The sequence below is a fragment of the Dipteris shenzhenensis genome, chromosome 18, assembly GCF_047967505.1.
Source record: "Dipteris shenzhenensis isolate YYH24624 ecotype China chromosome 18, Dip_SZ_1.0, whole genome shotgun sequence".
Lineage (NCBI taxonomy): Eukaryota > Viridiplantae > Streptophyta > Polypodiopsida > Gleicheniales > Dipteridaceae > Dipteris > Dipteris shenzhenensis.
This window is the reverse complement of record NC_141613.1, coordinates 25890666-25914030: the sequence shown is the minus strand read 5'-3', so window position 1 is coordinate 25914030 and position 23365 is coordinate 25890666. Positions and strand designations below refer to the sequence as shown.

The 23365-nt window shown below is 47.0% G+C and overlaps 1 protein-coding gene across 1 annotated transcript in view; it reads right to left on the bottom strand.

Annotated features, from left to right (window-relative positions):
* Positions 1 to 23365, bottom strand: part of PHT4;5 (phosphate transporter 4;5) — a 138235-nt gene that overhangs the window by 89619 nt on the left and 25251 nt on the right. Inside the window, exons 4-5 of the mRNA XM_087389434.1 lie at positions 8051 to 8103; positions 6834 to 6908 (exon numbers count right to left, since the gene is read on the bottom strand). Of these exons, the coding sequence (XP_087245560.1) occupies positions 6834 to 6908; positions 8051 to 8103 (128 nt within the window). The remainder of the gene's footprint in view (positions 1 to 6833; positions 6909 to 8050; positions 8104 to 23365) is intronic.

Below are 23365 nucleotides of genomic sequence, written 5' to 3'. Positions count from 1 at the left end.
TGGCTACCTCTCTCTCTGCCCAGAGGGGGTTCTGATTTTGGCATTCGTTCTGAGGTCCAGGAGGAGAACGAGGTTTTGAAGGGGATCGTGACTGGAGGTTTGGGGAGGAGGCTCTGATATCTCGCTGAAAGGAGTCATCGGCGCCATTTCTGGGGAAGGCTTGGAGGAAGACGGTGGAGGACGAGAGATCGGGGCTCTTACAAGAGGACTCTGGACTACGGGGGAGGCATCGTGATTGTGGGTAGAATGGGGGGCGCAACAGAGAGCTTGGTGGAGAGGAGGATGCGAAAAAGGAGCGCGGATATCATCACATAAAAGAGGCGTGGTTTCTAGAGGAGATGGTGTAGGCAGTGGGGTGCGTCGATACTATGCTGGCCTGGGCGAGGATCGTGGACGACAGAGAGGCTACGGCTCTGCTGAAAGTGAGAGCAGATTGATCATAGGAGATGACATTACTGTGCAGCGGGGGAGCACAAAAGAGCGGCTGGGGGCGTGAGCTCGAGGATGGGAGGAAATTAAAAGACCAGGGAGAGCGGAGGAGAGGAGCTCGGTAAGCAAGGAAGGAGCATTGTGAGCTCACACGAGGGCCACGTGAAGAGGAGAACCGTGAGCGGGGGAGGTCAATTGTAGCTCTGTGGGAAGTTCAGTTGGAGAGGCGTATATGCGATAAGAAGCAGATGAGATCGCGACTGCAGGTTGGTGATGGGAGTACCTAGTTCTGGAAAGAGTAAATGATTGATGCTCTCATGTGTAATTTGGTTTAGTTAAAAGGTTGGACCTTTGGGCTTTGCTCAATGGAGCATAAAGAGAGAGAGCATGCACAGAAACTACTTGAGAAGTATTTGAAGAAGCCATTTTTGATGCGATGTTGTGCTTGGTGATCCTTTGAAGGAAGTTTCATTGATAAGCATGTGTTAGTATTGGCTAGGTTTCTTATACTCACGGTGTTCTAGTGCGGGCTCTCTCACAAGATATCAGTTGTTAGTCATGTTGAGAAGACAAATGGTGTCTCGCTCTTGCATTGAGCTTGTGATAATTTCGAAGGCAATGGTTTGCTGACAGTAGATGTCTAAGTTCCCATGAATAGTCTTGTGTGAAACCAGAAGAGCTGGAAAGATTTATAATCTTGGTGTAACTAGGAAGATGTTTCTGGTGTTTGAAATGAACCACAGGGTGGAGGCTATTATTATATCACGACACGTGCAGTATGAAGTAATATACAATGAAGTTATAGTGGAGCGGTGGGTTCTTATTCTACAGATAACAGATGAGGTAGCTGCAGGATTGGAGTTTCCCAAGAGTCACTGGCCGAGAGATCTGTTTTATGAGATAGACATGATACCAGAATACGAATTTTTCTAAGATTAGAGTGTAGATATCATATCAGAGTGATTTGAGTGTGGGGTTTGTGACTCTGTAGATATTTTTTGTGGAAGGAGATAGAGGGACTCCAGTAGAGAAGTTATTGGAGGAAATGAAAAAAGCAAAAAATGTATTTTTGTTTAGAGGTAGAATCACACTATGATACAGCGTGCTTCAGCTGGGACTTTCAGTTTGAAGAAATCCTCAACTTTGAAGCACAAGGTGTGTGGCACCTACTGTTGTATGTAAGTGATGAGGAGTGGCAAGGTGTTGTGTTACCAGCAATGAAAGACCTCCCAGAAGAAATTCTCTAGATGCATTTGTGTACTGATGTTGAGTTTGATGAGTGGATATAAATACAAAAAACAGGAAACTGTGTATTCATGTACTTAATCTTGGAACTGGGCCCGTCTGTGCAGAGCATTAAATCTGGTAATGATATACATGTAGAAATCTTATACTCTGAAGTACATGATTGTATTTGGATAGTTTTAGCATATGGAAGAGAAGAAGAGTGAATTAATCTGCCATTGCCACCAGCAGGACCTCTTTTGGATGATGTGTTTTGCTTTGAACTTGTCTGGGGTGAAGATTTCCAGGGTTGAGGGAGTATATGGTGTCTGGTGTTTGGGGAAGGGGTGAGTATATGGAAGAGATTGTAGTAGTTATAAAGGTAGTATAGTGCTCTATCTTTTTTGCAATCAACGGTATGAGATACGGGGCATTCGTGCTTCCCTCCAATAGTGCTGCTCACCTCCCCTGATACTGCTTATGAAGCTGCACAGTCTAACTGCCCATATGACATCATGTGCAATACCTAGGGCTCGTAGCCTCAAGATGCAATGGGCTGTGGTACTGAGTTGCAAGCTGCAAGTGCACACCACACAGGGGTTGTAAAGGAAGGGCTGAGTCTGCAATCACTTGTTGTTAGGCTAGTCTCCCAGGGTGGATCTCATGAGTCTAGACTATAAAGGCAGGTTGCACTAGGATTCTAATCCAAAAACTAGGCAATATCTCACATAACCCCATTCATGTTCATTGGCTTATAGTTGTGGTCGACCCTTTACCCAATACACTAGATATCAGAGCCATAGGGAATACTCTCTCTCTCTCTCTCTCTCTCTCTCTCTCGTTGTCCACCTTACCCTACCATGCTATATATAAGAGCTATGGACTATAAACATGTTGAATGAAGAGCGCTCAGAGCTCTCGCAAGATTTCTATACAGAGACATGGGCAGGAAATCCAATAAATAATATCACTGGTACATGTCCCAATACCGCTGGTATTATCATCTAAACCGATGGCATTTAGACACATATTGTTGACAATATTAAAACCTTGCTAGTATGTGAACTTGTACCACTAGTATCACATTGAATACTATCACCGAGATAATGCCTATTATCAAAGGTATATTTATATGATTGATGATGAAGAATATGTGTATGATGATGACAATAATAGAGATGGAATGGGTGATGGCCTCTTCCACACCTTCTTCCTCTTATCATTCAAGATCTCTCTAGAAGATAGAAACTTGAAAATGTTGACAATGAACATACCTATCTCCATTTTCATCTCTCTTTCCTTGTTTTTAGTCATAGGTCTCTTTATCTACATCTTCTTACTTATGTTGTTCATTATCAATCTATAAACCAGTCAGGGGCTAGCCACCATCTTCTTCTTTACTATTGTCCTCATCTCCAACCCATCTCCAACTCCATCTCATAATTTATGGGTGTATGCAAGATAAGGTGATGCGCATTTTGTACTTTAAGGTGCGCATATCTGGTCTAAGGTCGTTAGTGACCCTCTTCATATCTGTAAATCCATGGGTGAAAAGGTAGTGATACCTCCCCATAATCTCATATTACATGGGACATCCCATCAAGACATAATCCTCAATCTCCACCTTATGTGTGCCACAAAAGTATAGAGTCTCTTTGATTGTAGCTGCAATCTCACATCCTACCTCAATCTAGAATGTGTGGGATGAAGTCCTAGTCTGTCCCATGTGGTTTGAGGTACCCGCATGCCTGGATGAAGCCATCCTTGCTCAAATGGAGGAAATGCTCTCCATACAAGGCCGTCTTGGTCGCATGTGGCTGCAAGGGAGATATCCATGTCCTATGGCAGTATACTACCTTAGGTCATCCTAGATGATTGAGCCCCTTGTTTCACATGCAAGAAGGGGGCGTCTAGTAAGTACATCAGGTTTAACATTGATTATTACCCAAGCGAACTAAAAATACATACCTGCGAACTAAAAATACATACTTGCCACATATATGGCACACACTCTTTTTTTGTGGACTTTTCGAGTAACAAGACAATGCATGTTGTGTTGGTGTACAATTCTCATAATCATACTCACAATTATGCTTTACATTTGTGAGATCATGACCATTTTTGGCGACACTCTTGTAGTCATTACCACACCAAGGAACGATTCACACAAAATGACGTAATATATATTTGTGTATGCCATCAAATCATTCCTCAACCAACAGTTTTTTAAGAAATGTGCAATCTCACATGCACTCCTTAATGCCCAGAAAAATGCACGACACTTGTCAACACGTGTACATTATGTCCTTTGCTCATAGTAGTCTCTATGTCCATGGTACATTGTCAGCCATACGTTATAGACTCGCCAACCAATAAGCAAGTGATGTGACATTTACCAGATATTGTATCCAATATCCAACCCTCTATAACATACGTATGAATGGCTTTTTGTACTCAATGGAATCTTCTTGTTTCTTTTCAGTGAAGCTTTTGTAGTACCTCATGGCAAAGTTACCCACATATGTTTTAAGCAGGTGTGTCTCAAAGTCATCATATTTTTGGAACTTATTTTACTAGGTCATGATAATGGAGCCTCAATAACTCTAGATCATGTCTCATCAGGTGTGTTTCTTATCTGGAGCCATTGCAACTTTGGAGCATTTATTACACACATGTTTGTGCAAGTGTGTGTGTGTGTGTGTGTGTGTGTGTGTCTTTGATCATGATGTATAGTGAGATTTTCTCTTGATGTATTATAGCTCTCCCTTTCAAGGATAGCTTTTTTTTTGGTAATGTAATGACTCAAAAATTCCACACCAAAAAAAAAAAATGTGTGTGTATGTGTGTGTGTGTGTGTGTTATATCCTGTAATTGCATATCTCCTCTTTAGGGACTTCTTTTTGTGTGTGCGCACGCGCGCGTGCGCAATCTATCATGTGTACCATATCCAATATTCGATGTCACATAATGATCACGTGCATGCATGTGCGTGTGTGTGTTTGTGCATGCGTGCGTTTTGGCAGGCATTTCTGGTTATTTGGTAGACATGCCCCTATGCTAAGTATGATCAGTTCTTTTGTTGGTGTTGTTTTTGGACTCTATGGTCCCTATATCATGCCCATACTATTCAGTCATATGGACAATCCTCGGTGGATGTGTATGCTTTCTTTCGCACCTCTTTACATCGTCTCTCCAAGATGCTCACTTTCTTGGAGATCTTCCTTTGGCCCAGCTGGAAGTTGTAGAGAAGGGGGAAGGGGCAGATTTGGAGATGGGGAGAGAATAGCAGAAGGAAGGGAGGAGAAGAGAGGAGAAGGGGAAGGAGAGAGGAAGAGAGAGAGAAGGATGCGGGGATAGAGAGATAGGATTAGATGTCACATCAAAAGGTACCATACAAATCATTAGGGGCTGACTTATATAGTCCCCCTTCTTTCTCCTATCTTACCACCAATTTCCCTTCTTTTTTCCCACCTAATTCCCTGCTACATTACAGAAGTGTTTCAACACTGTTTCTAGTTGAGTAGTACTTGCCCCCTTATGGGGCAACTATGAATGTCTATTACTTTCACAATGAAACTTTTCTTTTCACAAAAGAAAAAAGTGTGTGTGTGTTTTGTATGAGTATAGGAGAAAGGGAACTCTAAGGTTGCCTCCTATAGAGAGACTACCTGCGGCCCAAGGTTGGACAATAGGCCAAAAAAGCAAGGCCACGTACAGGTGAACAATTGACAATCTGCAAGCGGACACCATAGTGATCTATCTCTAGCCAAGTATCATTTCTTCCAGACATCTCTTTCTTTCATTGTCTGCATGCTTGTTGTCTGGATAATCCTGCATACTCGTCATACTATCTTTCGATGTTGTAATCGCATGTTCCCTATCTGGAGATTGCCCTTTGCAATATAAAGATACATAGACTCCACCCCAAAAAAAAAGTGTGCGCAGATGTCAAATCGGCCATGGGTCACCAATTTCTGAATAACTAACCATGTGTCAGTCATGTCACCAGAGCGCTGCCACATCCCATGTGAGCCATGACCATAGATCTACATGCCTATGCCCAGACCTGTTCTTAGCCTCTAATCCTAGACTTCTTGTGTTCCAACGCCCAAGCAGCGAGATGTAGTGGCTCTGATTCCACCTGTAGGATCCAAGCTGCACAAAGTCAAGCCACATGACAGGGAACCCATCCCCCAGCTGCTTAGCCACTCAAGCCTCTCTCTCTCCCCAAAAAGGATCCCATGGATTGAGAGCACATATACTCTGCTAGGCTATTTATTCCTTGATTTCAGCGTTTCCTAATTGTATGTAGGATTATCCCTCTAGTTGCTCGTCATGCAGCACCACACTCAGGGCCTTCCATTCAAGAATTTAGACCTAAAGCAAGGAGACACCAGCACCTACCTTTCCTTTGGGGAAAATGACTCATGCAAGGGCTGGCTTTGAGGTTCACTGTTGTTGGAGAATGACTAAGGTTCAAGAGGAATTGTGGTAGGATTGTGATTGGTCAATGACATGGATCCTTGGAAATTTTGGCCTGTCGATGTAGATAATCATGTGGGATTTTGGAATTATATGGTAGGCTGGCGCATGAAACCTTGAAGAAGATCTTGAACATGACTGTAGGACATGCATTTGCCAGATGCGTGACATGGAATTGCAACAACCAATCAATTCCATGGGCATGACTTCATCAAGGAGGGGGCTGGAGTCTTCTACAAAAGGAACACGGCTGTGTGTTCTTTTATTCCTTTGTCCAAACTCTCAGATGAGAGTCACATTCGGGGTTGTTTTCTCCTTGTTGTGCTGAAGTCTTTTTGTCTGAGCAGCTGCTCATAGAGTCCAAGTCAGTCCTTTGGAGTCTGCTCTTTCTATTGTAAAGTCAACAATCCATGGTTGTCTGTCGTGTGTCTTCATTTAATGTACTATGGAATTGTTCATTGATATCTAGTGTTCAATACTTGAATATCTCATGTAAGATTTTGTGGTATTTCATTTCAGAATATGAGAGAAAGAAACCAGTTGAGATTCGCATGCTGTTAAATCCTACAATGCATAGCCCATGGAAACAGAAAGAAAATAAAGTTCACACAAAACTTTGCATAATGCTATCTACATCATGAAATCTAAATGAAATTTCAAAACTCCATCAAAGCTTTGCAGCTTTGCCACAGCCTTACCCGATTATACTGCCCACACTCAGACCATTGAAAACAAATGCTACTGCTCTAGACCGCTCTGTTACAGGTATTGTTCTGAAACAAACACAAAAGAAGTTGATTTGAATCATACCAATGCACCTATAGGGTTTTCCCCCTGAAATATAAAAAACAGTAATTAGCCGTTTGGACATGCACAATAGGGCGACTTAATAAATTTAGACTGTCAAATATGTCAGAATTGCATCAACAGCATTTAAGAAAATACAGACTGTCAAGAAAAAATTGTCATTGAGAACTTGAAAACAGTCCATTTGCATCAGCCGCTCTCCATATCAGCCTATTCATGTGCTTGCATGGCTGACCATTGGGCATCCCAATCTCCAAATGTATCCTCATTCGATCTAGTGGTTTAACCTTGCAATCCTTTGTCCGTAACTTTCATATTTTGGGCATGCATTCTTGAGCTTAGCATAAACCTCAATATAAATTCAGACTATTCTGCTTAAAGAACCAGAATCAAAAGAAAATGATTGCTGGCATGAATGCTTTCATAACACCTCTTCTGGGTGTCTTCTATTGTATCATATCCACTGGTTGTGTAGTCTCTGAAATCCCGAAATGCCTTCCTCTTCTAAAAGATTCGAGAACAGATATAATGCAAAACCCCATGTTTCTTGTGTAGAGTAGCAAAATATGGCTTCAAAACTTTTCCTGAGTCACATGTACGCATTCATCACATCCGATTGTAATGCCTTCATAGGCACTTGCAAGATGAGCTCCTAAAAAAAAAGGGGGAATGTGACATACATATCTAAAAATAAACATAGGAGTCCAAATAATGATCAAGGGAGAACACATATGGGGGTATTGCAAGGGCTGTAGTGCTGTATAGGGCAGTATGGAAACTGGCAAACTGGTTCTAGAACAAATGTGCTTTACACAAAGTCACTACAATTCTGAAACGATCTACACCTTGAAAAGAGAAAAACAGCGTTTTTTTAATATCTCAAAGGTTTCCTTGGCAAAAGCTACAAATGAAGCACATTCAAACGGGATTCAAACTCATCAATTGGGATGGTTTTCCCAAAAGCTGGAGTCACAGTACACTGAAGATAGATATACTTCAGAAATCACCCTAAAAGGAATACTGTTATTGTCAGCTGGAAATCAGTGCATTATACAAGCATATTGTACTACCAATCAAGTATGTCTGTAGTACGAGTCTGCATAGATACCTTGCAATCAAGTCTGTCGCTGCTGAAGGGGATACTCCTTCACCAAGTCCAACCTACATGGTATTGCAAACAATCTTAGGATTATGAGATGCAAGAGAAACTGTATTAGTTTTTGCAAAAAACAAAAAAGAGAAAATACATTATGTCTCTATATTGCTGTTCTGTAATGCTTACTACAAAGATGCAGTAGCTATCCTTTTGCAAAGATGGCAATACAGGTTGAAAGCTGCTAGCACCTGGCTGCTCCGCTGCCCCCCTCCCGCCATCTCCTCCTTCCCGCAGCCCCTTCCGCCTCCTCCACCATCGCTTCCCCTCGCCGCCTCCTCCCTCACGACCTCCTCCTCTACCTCTCCGCCCCCCCCTCCCCGTCTCCCCTCGCCTTCCCTCCCCGCCTCTCTTGCCTCGTCTCCCCGCGCTGCCCCCCTCCGCCTCCCCTCTCCGCTTCCTCCGCTCCCCCTCCTCCCCCCCTCCCCGTTGTTCCTCCCGCCTCCCCCGCTGCCCCTTTCCGCCTCCTTCCGCCACCCCTACCACCTCCCCCCTCCGCCTTCTCTGCCTCCTGTCGCCCCTACCACCTCCCCCCTCCGCCTTCTCCGCCGCCTCCTCTCCTCCCCCCCCCCCGGCCGGCTTCCTTCTCCTGCCTCCTCTTCGCCTCTTGCCCTCGCCTTCTCGTCCCCCCCCCTCCTTCTCCGCCTTCCGCCCTCCTTGCCTTCCTCCTCCTTTTATCCGTACCCCCCCTCACCCCGCCTCGTCTCCACCTCCCCCTCTAACGCTTTTTCCCCCTCTCTCTTCTTCCTCCCTGCAGCGAGAGCATTTGCGCTTGTTAAGGCGAAAGAAAACCTTGGTGGTGACCATTGGTCTAACCAGAGGGGCTCTATGGCAGCACCCTCGAATCCCACGGCCGTTAAGGTTCTTCTTTCCCCAACTGACAAGCAACAGGTACAGCAGGTAGTTCAGTCCCTCCAGGACAAGGCGCATGTGGGCAGAATTGTGGGCCTCACGCCTACAAGTAGACAAGTGCGAGAGTGGATCCAGGCAAGCTTGGCATTAGAAGGAGACCACATCCAGAAGGTCACCATCTATGGACGAGGCTTTTTCCTCATCCAACTGAGCTCCCCCGACACTGCCTCGACACTTGTGGAGCAGAGCCCCATCCTCCTTGGCCCACATCTTGTTTACCTCTTTCCTTGGTATCATGGATTCACAGTGGAGGGCATGGATACGACACACCATGTTCCACATTTCTTGGTTACACTCCGCTTCCCAAGGCTCCCCAAGGAGTATCGAGCCATCCTCCCTTCCATTGGTCAGGCATTTGGCATAGTGCTCGAGTCCCCGCTAGAGTCGACCGCCTCAGTTCTAGTAGATGATGGAGTCCCCAGGATCAGACTGGTGGTTAAGAGCCCAGAGTCCCTCCCAGAGTTGATCCTTCTCGAGATCCTTGAAGGGGGCACACTTCGCCAGAGGGTGGAGATTTCTGGGTTACCAGGCCAGTGTCTTCGGTGCAAACAGATGGGTCACCTCGCCAGAGATTGCCCCCGTGGCCTCCCTCGTGCGCCTCCCCCCCCCCTCCGCAGGAGAGTAGACAGAGTCAGCAAGCCCGAGGCTCGAGCCCAGCGTCCTCTCGGGCAAGAACAGCAAGATTCTCAGACCCCTTGGGTTACCCCCTCAGAAGGGGACTGGGACCCAAGTTAAAAAGAAAAAGAAACCAAGCAAGTAGGCCCGCAAGTGCCACAGGCAGAGGGCCAATCGCAGAGAGAGGGACAGGATTGACCGAGAGGCCCCGAAGGAGGAACAACAGGAGTCACCTCCTCCAGCAGCAGGGGCCACCGCCCATCCAAACGGCCCTCCAGCTTCGAAGGTTCAGCCTCCGCATCCACCCTTGTAGCAGCAGCGAGCCCTAGGAGCTCCAGAGGCGGCGATGGCGGAAGCCACAGACGCTAGCTTGATGGGGGCTGCGGAGGAGCCGATCCAAAGCCCCGGCGAGCCTGATCAGCAAGGGGCCCCTGTGGTCCTTGTCCCTCCTCCTCCCCCTCCCCCCCCAGACCCTTTCCCCTCTTCCTCTCCACTTCCCCCTCCTCCTCCAGGGTTTCCCCCGCCCCCTCCCCCCCCCCTTAGCCCCCCCTCCTATAGTCACCCTCATCACCTGCCCCCCTCCCTCTATCCCCCGCATCCCTACCGCTCCCTCTCCTGCCGTCCCCCTCTCCACTTCAGCAGCAGGTTCTTCCGCTTCGACACCCCTACCAGCTGGCAAGGGAACGATGACCCTCCCTTCTACTTCCTCATCGCAACAGCAAGTCCGCCATTCAGGGAGGGATCCTGAGGGACGAGGCTCATCCTCCCAATCAGCGGCTCCTAACCTCCAACCTGGGCGTCCCTTACCGCGGGACTTTTGGAGGTTAGGACCCTGGAACTATCTGGAGATTCCGAACTCTTATCCTCTACCATTGGAGGTAACGCTCATGGTCCTTCAGCTCCAAAAGGGGGGTTTGATTAGTGCAGTGGGATCTCCGACACACCCCATTTGGAGATTTTCGTTTGCCTCCACAGGGTTGGAGAAATGGTCCCCGGAGGTGTTCGAAGCTATTTTGGGGAATCAAATTACACTCATGATGGATGAGTGGGTGGGGCCACATGGACTAGACCTTTGGTACGCCCATGGTGCGGAGGTGAACTTACAGTTGAGCTTCACACACGAGGAGCCGGTGTGGTTTTGCGACAGGAGTTATCAGATTGCCGTTGGAGGCAAAGGTGGAGAAGGCACACTTCTGGCCCCTCCAGAAGTGTGCAGAGCTGTTCGGGGTGGAAACCTCCTTCATGATGAAATGGGCACGGAAGATCGGTATTGAGCCGGTATCCACACTAGTACGGCGATGCACAGATACTAACTACTCGCCCTCTAGACCCCCGGCAAAATCACACAAAGCAGTCTTTCTGGGACAGGCACCCACTCACAGGAGAGCCTTGTTCCCGACTCCCTCGTCCTCATGAGCTGGACCATAGTGAGTTGGAACGTACACGGGCTCCACGACCATGTTCGTAACTGGCCGCAGTACCTGATACTCCGGCAAGAGTTGCAGAGGGCAGTGGTTGGGTGGGCATTGGTTGGGTGGGCAGTGGACATCCTTATGATTCAGGAGCACATGTTTTCAGCTTCAGCTATTAGACGACGCCATCACCTTCTCCCAGGGAGAGGTCCAGAGGAGTGGTTCCCTCTGCGGTAGGACGGAGTGGAGGGGTCTGCATCTCAGTCTCACAGACTTTGGCTCCAGAGGTCTACGATCAGAGAGAGCGCAGTTTGGATGGGAGTTCGGACGAAAGCGTCCAGGATCGGGATCCTGAATGTGTATGCCCCAGCGTGTAGACAGCACCGCCCGGCCTTTTGGAGGAGGCTGTCAGAGTGTCTCTCGGATGTAGACTCCTGGATTGTTGGGAATTCAACAACCTGGAGTTTGGGGAAGACAAGCAGGGCAGAGCCTCATTCCTGAGATGCCAGCAACAGAGCGTAGCACCTGGGAGCAGTTCATTTTCATGATCAGTGGCAGAGACTCGTGGAGAGAGCCAGATTTCAGCAAGACACCTAGCAGCCTTCTCTTCTCCTTTGGACAGAGGAGACACGATGGATTGCTAGAGAGACTAAACCGTTTCTATGTTGGGGACTGGGCACTACACAAAGGCAGATCTACCGGGATTCTGGTAGGTACCACGATGTCAAACCACTCTCCAGTGGTACTTCACTTGGATCAGCCCCGCTGAGGTCTCCCCCAAAAGGGGACCCACATTCCAGAGAACCTCCTGCAGGACGAGGAGATTCAGCAGGTCATGGCAGGGATTTGGGAGTAGTCAAAGACGGCACCGTGTGAGGGCTGGGCTGCGTGGGTGGCTGATGCGATTCAGAGGAGCAGTGAGGAGCTGCAGGCTCACGCCCTTAGACGGAGGAGGACCCTTCAGGAGCGAGAGTGGGCTTTGAGGAGAGACCTCGCCTCCATCGAGAGGCTCAGGGAGCAGGACCCAGTGTCTCAGTGGCTTAGTGACAGATTCAAGAGCGCTCGTCTCGAGCTTTAGGACACGGAGGTGCAGCGAGCTGAGTTCTCCTATCATTCCTCGTGGACCCGATGGGTGCAGCAGGGGGACAAGATGACGAAGCAGTTCTTTCAGACCACTGGGCCCTGATCGGCAAGCACATCAATGGATCTTCTCAGAGGCCCCCCTTACGAGGAAGGGCTCCCCCCTGATGAGGAGTCTTCATTGGCAGCCTTCACATCAATGGATCTTCTCAGAGGCCCCCCTTACGAGGAAGGGCTCCCCCCTGATGAGGAGTCTTCACTGGGTATGGCAGAGACTGGCAGGGGGTCTCATCTGTGCTCCGCCTAGATGCAGAGAGGAGTTTCAGCTCCATCCCCACTGGAGCAAACTACCTATGGAGACAGAGGCGAGGCTTGACGCCCTAGCGCATCTGCGAGGGGCAGGGCAGCAGATGGGCGAGTTTGACTTAGCCATTCCAGAGTCCTGGTGGGAAGGGCTTCATGTTTGGTGAGACAACAGATGGTTGGGGCAGTTTTCTCGTACTGGTGCTCCCTTGAGGATGTTGATGCAGCACGACAGCACGCACCCCGGCTTCTTCCGTGTAGGACCTCGAGATGGATTGGAGTCTTGATGGGATACACTGGCAGATGATCAGAATGGTAGGACGTTTGGGGAAGGAGTGGCACATTGACCCTCCCAATATCTCAGAGCAGAACGCCTCTAGATGGCGCCTTTGGCTGTGGGAGGGTAGACCCCTGAGGGAGGTCCAGTGGGACCCGGGAGAGTGGTTCTAGCCCTCCAGGGACGGCCTAGCTGAGCAGGTCGATGACATGCCCTTCTTTTCTTACACCACCCGGATTGGCAGGAGGCTTCAAATGGATTCGTCGAGGTGGACCCCCTCGAGGGAGAGACATTGGGTGACTCAGAGAGTGCCCCGGGAGGTGCGCTGCAATTTCTGAATGCGGTTGTGGTCCAGCTTGCAGCCGAGGAAGATCTCATACTTCTGGCTGACCGCCCATCGGACCGTGGTTGGAGCAGATGCGTGTGGAGGGTCAGTGCCACTACTACTCCGAGGAGGGTGTCTTGGAGACTATCCCGCACTGCCTATGGAGCTACCGTAGCGCAGCAAGGATCTGGATGCGATCCCTCAGGATCATGACACGTTTGCAAAGTCTTCATAGAGACTACACCTGGGGGATGGTGGCTTGGTTGACAGAGGGAGGACATGCGTTTCAGATCGATGAGATCTACCCAGCCTACCGAATACAGGGTCAGAGCATTCAGAGGATTGCACTCCATGAGGCAGTCCCTCCTAACAGCCTAGCTCCTCCTCCTCCTAGGGAGGACAGTGTTTGGGAGGTTGTAGCCAGCATCACGGCTTGGAACATTTGGGTGGCTCGTTGCAGTCTTGTGATGGGTGAGCACCCGGTTCCACCCTTGGCTACCCTAGTTGTCATCTGGCAGGATATCATTTACACTCTACGGTCCACCTGGGAGCGTGGGACCCCAAGCTCCAAGGCGACTAACGAGAGGCGTGCTCGCTTCTGCAAGGCTTGGCCTGCAGGTGTTTTCTACATCTTCACTCCGCGAGGGATTCGATGACTGTATAGTCCCCCGACTTGGCTATTAGCCCCAATTTTAGAGATCCCCTAGGCAATGAGCTGGGTCTCTCTGGAACAGGCTGGTTCTTCTTTCAGCCTTTTCCGTTTTTTCCATACTCAGCACCTTCCGGGCTGCTATCTTGTATGAAATCTTTCAAGCATTAATAGATGGTTCCTTTCTTTGAAAAAAAGATGCAGTAGCTTTAAAAACGGAAGCTTGCAACATCCAAATTCAACCAAGAAGCACATCCTTGACTTCAAGTTGTGTCTACTAATGGATAAATGAAAGCATAGGTTATCAGTGTCTGAAGAACCCATCCAACCCATAATACACAAAGTAAAGAAGTACATACTACAATCAAGCCACCCCTATGACACCTGTCAATGCATGATGGTCCACATGTTAGTGTACGCTTTAATTAGGGCATGGCAGATGATGTGAGTAGAACCAGTAGTGTGACGTAGAGGCGCCCTTTATGCCTTGCACTCTTTCGGCTCTACATGGATGAGATGGATTTCTTTTGTAAACATCTTGGGAAGACAAGGCTTGACTTTGGCAGGGGCCCTCATCCCCATCCTCCTCTACGCCCATGTTAGAATTTACCCGTACGCACAGTGGCAGACTGACAATATTGCCCAAAAGCTCACACAGTGTGGTGTGGGGTGTGGAATCACAAACTTCTTAAACTATGTGCATAGATGGGCAAGCCAGTAAATAGACAATGCTCAGAGACAAATATAGAAGCAACACTTTATATTTCCGTCCGTCCACAAAGTAGGACAGGATACAACACCAAAAAGTTCTCCTACTAAATGTCAAGCACTTCTAGATCTCTGAGCCTGCATGCTCCACCTCGAGCATATGTAGACTCTCTATCTAGATCCCTTCCACCTTGCTGTCCGGAAGCCAGCCTAGGTGGGCAGCCCTTTCTCAGCTTTGTCTGCAGGCTATGATGTACCTCCTTCACCTCCAGAAGATAGGCCCAAGGTAGGTCTTACTGCTGCTCCAATATGCTGACTTTTGGCTGCTCCAGGAAATGTAAAATGAGGGCATGGAAGCCCATCTGGCCAACCAGACTGGCCGACCTGGTCTGTCACAAAACTGACTTGGTTGGCTGGTCCAACCAGCCCTATAAATGTTGGGGATAAAGGCATATTGTGCTATCCCTTGTATAAGTGGTACTTATAATGCCACGTCATCACCTTATCTATTCTTTGTATAAAAGGCAATAAGGGAAGTCACATCGAAGACTCTTGCTTCCCACAAAACTTGTGTTCTCTCTTTTGCTCTCTCACCTTTCTCCATCTCCCTCTTGCTTCCGCTCCTTTCTCCCATCAATTGGTATCACTTCCTCCCGACCCACCAGCTTCTCCTCGTTCCCTAGCCTCCCCTCGCACTGTGTGACCTTTCCATCGCAGGAAGTCACTTGTTCTTGCTGCCCATGCAGTCCAGCCACTCTCCCTCGCTGCCCCCAGCTGTTTCATGGAGTTTCATCGCGGGAATCACTTTTATTCTCGTGCTCCTAGCTGGAGACATCTTTTGGGTGAGTGTTCTTGCTGTTTTTCAGCATTTTTGACTGGTTTTTGGGCTGTAGTAAGCAAAATACAGCGAGAAAGTGGTCAAGGACACTTTCCAGTTGGAGCTTTTGGTATTGCTACACCTCCTACAGCAGGACGACTACATTTGAATCACATTTGGTCAGATCTGGTGCTGTTTATGCTGGGCAACAGTTTTCAGCCACACAGGAGCTTTGCAGGCATATTTCACTCAGTTTTGGAGTTATATCGGTGCAGGAAATTAATTACAGTTTTGATACTGTTTATGCATTCAAAGTTGGAATATATATTGGCTGTGAAAGGGACTGAAGGGGAAGAAGAGCAAGAGGGAGAGAGTGAGAGAGAGAGAAGACTCAAGGTGTGCGGGTGTGAAGTGATGAGCCACACCACAAACTCATTTGTTTTTATTAGGATTAGGTTTACCCTATGACTGTCTTAAGACAGTCATAGGTGTCCTATCTTTAATGAAGGGTTGGCAATGTGCCTTTACCCCAACAACCTCCCACCTAAAGGCCAATGTGCCTAAAGGGGAGTAAAGAATAAAAATTACAGCAATATACAGTTACTGTATACAAGACCATAAAATAAGAATGGTCTCATCCTAATCCCATGATGTGGCGGCAATGTGCAAACCGCTCTGTAGGCAAGCTCTTAGTGAGCAAATCTGCAGGATTATCATCAGTATGCACTTTCACAAGCTCAAGTCGCTTGTCTTCCAGTACCTCCCTGATGAAATGATATTTCACTTCTATGTGCTTGGTCTTCTGATGAAAGACCGGATTCTTTGCCAACATGATAGCACTCTGACTATCACAATGCAAAACTGGCATATCTCCTGTAATGCCCAAATCTCCCACCAACCGAGTAAGCCATATTGCTTCCTTGCAGGCCTCAGTGGCTGCAACATATTCAGCTTCAGTGGTTGACAGTGCAACGCATTTCTGCAACCGAGACACCCATGATATAGCACCTCCTGCAAATGTGAAAATATAACTGGTAGTAGACTTCCGGTTATCTGCATTCCCTGCATAGTCTGAATCTGTAAAACCATGCACCAATGCATCCTGCCTACCATAGCATATGCACAAGTCTTTGGTACCCTTGAGATACCTCAAGACACCTTTCACTGCTTCCCAGTGCCGCTTGCCTGGATTTGCCATATACCTGCTGATGACTCCCACCGCAAAAGCAATATCCGGACGAGTGGCAACCATGGCATACATCAAAGAACCAACTGCAGATGCATACGGAACCTTGGCCATTTCAGCCTTATCATCATCTGATCTGGGGCTGTCCTTACTGCTGAGTTTTAAATGTGGAGGCAACGGGGTACTAATAGACTTCCCCCCCTCCATTTTAAACCTCTGCAGTACTTTGTCAATGTACTCCTTCTGTGACAGAAACAAAAGTCCCTTGGACCTGTCACGAGTAATCCGCATGCCAAGAATATGATTTGCATCACCCAAGTCTTTCATGTCAAAAGACTTATGCAGTTGTTTCTTCAAAGCACTAATCTCATGCTGAGATTTACTGGCAATAAGCATGTCATCCACATATAGAATGAGTAGCATCAAACTGCCATCCTTTGCCCGTTTGGTGTACAAGCAATGATCGGTCTCACACCTATGATACCCTTGGGACTGCATGAAGGCATCAAACTTCTTGTACCATTCTCTTGGCGCCTGCTTGAGTCCATACAAGCTCCTCTTGAGCTTACACACAAGCTGCTCTTTCCCTTTAACAGCATATCCCTCTGGCTGACTCATATAGATCTCATCATGGAGATCTCCGTGAAGAAAGGCTGTCTTCACATCCATCTGACATAAATCCATGTCGTCATGAGCAACAAGAGCTAACACTGCTCTCAAAGTAGTCATCTTGACTACAGGGGAAAAGATCTCATCAAAGTCAATGCCCTTCTCCTGCTTAAATCCCTTGGCAACCAATCTGGCCTTATACCTAGGTAAAGCATTTGAATCCACTTTGACTTTGTAAACCCACTTGCATGGCAAAACCTTTCTGCCAGCAGGTAACTGCACCAAGTCCCATGTATCATTCTGAAGTAGGGAGTCCATTTCTGACTGCATGGCTTTCTCCCACTTCTTTTTCTCCGTTCTTCCCATAGCTTCCTTGAAGCTGGAAGGCTCACCACAATCTGTCAGCATGATAAAATCAGCCACATTATTGGCTCCTGGAACAAACCTGGCAGGAGGCCGTTGTGCACGGGTGCTCCTCCTAACAAAATGTTCCGGATTAGGCTGCTGTCCAGCCTGTTCTTCATGCATGACAGGTGGCTGTACCACTATATCTGGCTGTTCTACAGCCCCATCTGCTGGCATATCTAGTGGTGCATCATTGGCAAAATTATCTGGCTGATTTTCAGCCTGTATACCCTCTTGAACAGGGTGATCTGCAGCAGCCTGCTGCTGCAGATAAATGGGCATTCTTTGCTGTCCAACATCATCATAAATAACCCTCCTGTATTCCACAGGTTGCACGGGTTCCTTGTGTACACTATCCTCTTTAAAGATGACATCATTGCTGCGTATAATCTTCCGTTTAACGGGATCCCATAATCTGTACCCCATTTCACCTTCGTCACCATAACCCATAAAGATGCATCTGATAGACTTTGGATCCAGTTTGGTGCGCAAGTCTTTGCGTACATGAGCAAAGCACTCGCAGCCAAATACACGTAAGTGCTTATATGAAGGTGGCTTGCCAGACCACACCTCCTCTGGCACTTTCAACTCCAAAGCCTTGTTTGGCGACCTGTTAATAATGTGAACTGCTGTTTGCACGGCTTCTGCCCAAAAGCCATGGGGTATTGCAGCATAAGACAACATACATCGAACCTTCTCCTGAATAGTTCGATTCATACGCTCACTTGCACCATTTTGAGATGCATTATGAGGGGCTGTGAGTTCCTGTTTGATGCCCTTAGCTTGGCAAAACTGCACAAAAGCATGTGACACATACTCACCCCCATTATCGGACCTGAGGCATTTCAGCCTGCGACCTGTCCGATTCTCAACCTGAGCAACAAACTTCTTGAAAGCATCTAAGGCATCTCCCTTATGCTTCAAGAAATAGACCCACACTTTGCGTGTGGCATAATCAATTAAAGTAATAAAATATTTTGCACCCCCTAGTGATAACTGTGGCATCTCACACAAATCAGTGTGCACTAGATCAAGTGGTGCTCTATTCTGGGGAGTTCTCCTCTTATGAGGAGTCACAGAATGCTTGCCAAATATACAATGATCACAAGTAGGCAAATCTGAAAAAGAAAGAGGCGGCAGATAACCCAAACGTGACAGTTCTTGCATTCCTTTAACAGACATGTGTCCCAACCGGCTATGCCACAATGAAACCTTTGGCAGCTCGGTTATGGCAACAACATGATTACCCACACTGGAAACATAAAGAGGGTACAAGGTATCACTCTTAAAACCCTCAGCCACTACAGTCTGGCCATCAGTAATCACCCATTTGGAATCCCCAAATGTGGTGTGGTAACCACTGTCATCCAATAAGCCAGTGCTAATCAGATTTTTCTTGATTTGCGGCACATGGCGGACACCATCAAGCATGAATATGCGTCCATCAGGAAATACTATCTGTATACTGCCAATCCCTGCAATCTGACATGCATAGTTGTTCCCAAGATGAACAACTCCATGAGTACCTGTGTAGGAAGTAAACCACTCCCTATGAGGAGTAACATGAAAAGAGGCACCTGAATCCAAGAGCCAGGTGTGCATGTCGTGACCATCAATAACCAAGGCATGTACTATTACAGCAGAAGAGCATAAAACATCATGTATGTCACTGTCACTGTCCTCTGCTGCAACATTCACTGCATCCAAGTCATCTGCCTTGGCCTTGCCTTTGCCTTTGCTTGCATTTCCTGCATCCTTTGTTTCAGCCTTCTTGGCTTTCTGATCCCGTATGAACTTGAAGCACTTAGACTTCACATGTCCCTTCTTGCCACAATAAAAGCATTCAATATCCTTTTTGCCACGGGACTGACTGCGGGATTTGGACTTACTAGCAGATCTCCCCTTCTGCTGAGTCCTGCCTCTATCCTGTACCTGCAAAGCATTTGAAGACTTGCTGCCCGCATTATTCTTCCTGCTCATCTCCTCCATGAGGAGAGAGCTCTCTACATCAGCATATATAAGAGTGACATTTGAATTAGACAGGGTGGTCTTGAAAGTGTCCCAACTCTCAGGGAGGGTACACAACAAGAAAGTAGCCTTGAACTCCTCATCAAGATTCAACCCCTGTGCAATCAGCTGTGTAAAGATGGCATTGAACTCACTCAAGTGTGAGGTCATAGCTGTACCTTCCTTCATGCGAAGATCAACCAGCTTCTTCAGCCAATAAACCTTACTGGCTGAGCTCTTTTGGGCATACAGTTCTTCTAGTCTTTGCCATAGAACATAAGAGGTCTTTTCAGCCTGAACATTGAACACAAGAGTGTCTGAAATAGTGAGCATGATAGCTGCCCTTGCGGACAAATCAAGCTCTTCCCAGTCATCAGCTGCCATATCAGATGGCTTGACACCCTTCACCCTTATGGGCTTAGCAATCTTCTTTAACAGAAGTACATTCAAGCACTGATCTGCCCATAATGCATAGTTGTGTGCTCCTTCCAGTTTCTTTATGTTCAGAATTGAAGAATCACTTCCCCCTGATGCCATATCAGATAAGGAAAGTACCTGACTCCCTAGAAGTAAAAAGGACTGAATAAAAAATTCTGATTTCTCAGAAAAAACCTGCTCTGTTCAAGAGCCAGAAGCACTCTCAATGGTGCTGTTTTTACTGTCAGGAAATCTGCAGCAAAACAGTAAATGACCTTGCAAATACTGTACCTTCTGACACACTGTACCGTGCTCAAAGAGGCATAAAAACAGTAATTTCAGACTGCTGCAGTTGCTCAACAAGTGCTTAACAATGCATAATCATCTGACAAAGCACAAACACTGCTGTAAACCCTGATGTACTGACTGTACTGATCACTTCTCCCACCTCAGATGAGGTATTGCACCGAGTTAATATGCATAAACCACTTGGCAAACACCCAAAAAAAAATGACACTTCAGCCTGTCACACAACCTGCAACAGAAAATGGGATAAATCCCAAGCAATCACCCTTATACCAAGGGGAGAAAATGCATCTGAAGATCTCTGTCGGTAACCCAAGTGCTATCAAACAAAGTCTGAGCAAAAGCCCCTTGATCTGACACCTGAATCAAGTGGAGAACACCTCAACACTGAGGTAGCATGCAAAGTGAAAATCTCTCTGACAAAATCATCCACCAGTGTAATGCATATACTGCCCTGTGTAGAAATGACATACACAGATCCCAACGTACAAACACTCAAGGAGGAACCTTTTGAGCACTGTCAACGATGGACAATTAGGGACCGAGTAAACTCGATGCGCCCTGGCCAAGCGTGGCTCAACTGAGGTTCTCTGAGTGTAGCACAAGAAATGTGACTTGCAAGAAAATGTCACCTCGACACTGCGGAAATCAAGACAAATGTGTGCTCTCTGGCACCACACTGCCTCAAGGCATACAATGCATCACCTTCCGGACAAAAGCCCTATGATCTGCTCACCTGTAAACTGAGATTCAAACCCAGTAAAAGCATATGTCATCTTGCAAAATCAAGGCATTACCTTCCCAGAACAAAATAGCTGTGCAATCAACCACACACTGTGGTTCTCTTCACCTCAAGCATGAGATGAATGAAAGTACTTGCTGTACTGTCAAGATAACACAGTGTTGTGAACTGAAAAAAGACCCTGAATCAAGAGGAATGAAGAGCAGAATGCGCTTTCACCTCTCTTTCTTCCCCAAAAAAGAAAATGTACTCCCTGCTGCAAAAAGAGGAAACAGCTCCCTGTACCTGCGCTGTGGAGATCTGTACAGATGTACGGCTCCTGTACGGAATCCCAGAAGAGGGAAAACTGTCGAAAGGTGTGGCGGCGTAGTCCGTACGGCTGTACGGCAGTCCGTACGGCTGTACGGCAGTCCGTACGGCTGTACGGCAGTCCGTACGACTGTACGGCAGTCCGTACGGTCCCCCTTGTGTGGACTGCGCGATGCCTGAAGGGCTTAGCAGCTATGCAACTGCCTGATGCAGCGCCGCCCTGCTGCTGTCAGCAGCTGCTGTACAGCCCGCGACCCGCGCCGCCGCCCGTGCCCACGCCCGAGCTGCTCCCGTGCCCACTCCACAGCCCGCGTCCGCGCCCGCGCTGCTCCCGTGCCCACGACACAGCTCGCGCCCACGATGTCCGTCCGTACGGATGTACGGACGACGTACAGTCGTACGGCCCTGTGGTACTGCGTTGTACGGAGGGGGGTGGGTAGGCTGGTCAAGGGTAGAAGGCTCTGATACCAGTTGAAAGGGACTGAAGGGGAAGAAGAGCAAGAGGGAGAGAGTGAGAGAGAGAGAAGACTCAAGGTGTGCCGGTGTGAAGTGATGAGCCACACCACAAACTCATTTGTTTTTATTAGGATTAGGTTTACCCTATGACTGTCTTAAGACAGTCATAGGTGTCCTATCTTTAATGAAGGGTTGGCAATGTGCCTTTACCCCAACAGGCTGCAAGTTCTCTCCAGTAGAGGACAGATTTTACAAGCTTTTTAAATTTCCTTTGCTGATTTTTTATTTGCTGAGATATGGCTTCAAGTGGGAGTGAAGGTGGTTCACTTCTTAACATCAAGAAGTTGGAAGGAGCACACAATTTTGCCATTTGGCAAAAGCAGTGCTATAATGTGCTTCTTCAAAAGCATCAAGCCCGTCCTATCAAGGAAAAGAGAGTGAAGCCGGCAAATATATCAGATGATGATTGGGAAAGTGTTGATGAATTGGCACGTTCTACAATCATGCTTTTTATTTCAGATGTGCTTCTATTTAATGTTGAAAATGAGAACACTGCATGGGATATGTGGAAAAAGTTGGAAGATTTGTATGCTCAACAAAGTGCAGCAAGCAAGGTTTATTGGCTCAAGAAGCTCATGGATCTTAGGATGAAGGAGGGCACAACTATGAGTGTGCACCTCAATGAGTTCAACTCTATCATCAAGCAGTTGGCAAATCAGAAATTCAACATTAATGATGAGTTTAAAGCAACATTCTTGCTTTGCACTCTTCCTGAGAGTTGGGATATTTTCAGAACATCTTTGAGCAATTCAAATCCTATTCTTATTTATGCAGATGTTGAGAGTCAGCTTCTCATGGAGGAGATGAACAAGAAGAACAATTCTTCAAGTCTTCCACTGCCCATTACACAAGAGGAAGACCTCAGAATAGAGGCAATGACAGCCAAAGGAACAGATCCCGCAATAAGTCACGTCCTAAGAAGGATATTGAATGTTTTCACTGTGGCAAAAAGGGGCACATGAAGAAAGATTGCTTTAAGCTGAAAAGTGAGGAGAAAAAGAGCAACAACAACAATCAGGATGCCAAATATGATAAAGGCAAGCAACAAGTAGAGAGTAGTAATAGTGGTGTGAAGATTGAAGAGGTAAATGCAGTCACTCATGAGAGTGAGGATGACATTTTGTTTGTTTCATCACTTGATGCATGCTTTGGTCACAGAAGAAGACGGTGACATGACCACTTGGATCATTGATTCAAGTGCTTCCTTTCATGTGACACCACACAGGGAGTGGTTTTGCTCATATAATGGTGGTTTACAAGGTGTTGTGCATCTTGGAAACAATTATGCATGCTCTTTGCAGGGATTGGAGATGTGAAACTTGCATTTTCTGATGGCACACATTTTATACTTCATGATGTTAGGCATGTGCCAAAGCTGAAAAAGAACTTGGTTAGTACTGGTCAATTGGATGATCAAGGCTACTACACTGTGTTTGGTAATAGTAGGTGGAAGATAACCAAGGGAGCCAGAGTCATTACAAAGGGGTACAAGTGTGATACTTTGTATACTTTGCATGTTTATGATGTAAAGAATCATGTGGTTGCCGTAACTGAGGTGCCAAAGGTTTCATTGTGGCATGGCCGGTTAGGACACATGAGTGTTAAAGGAATGCAAGTACTATCTCAATTGGGTTATTTACCGTCTCTGAAATTTTCAAAATTTAAGCATTGCGAG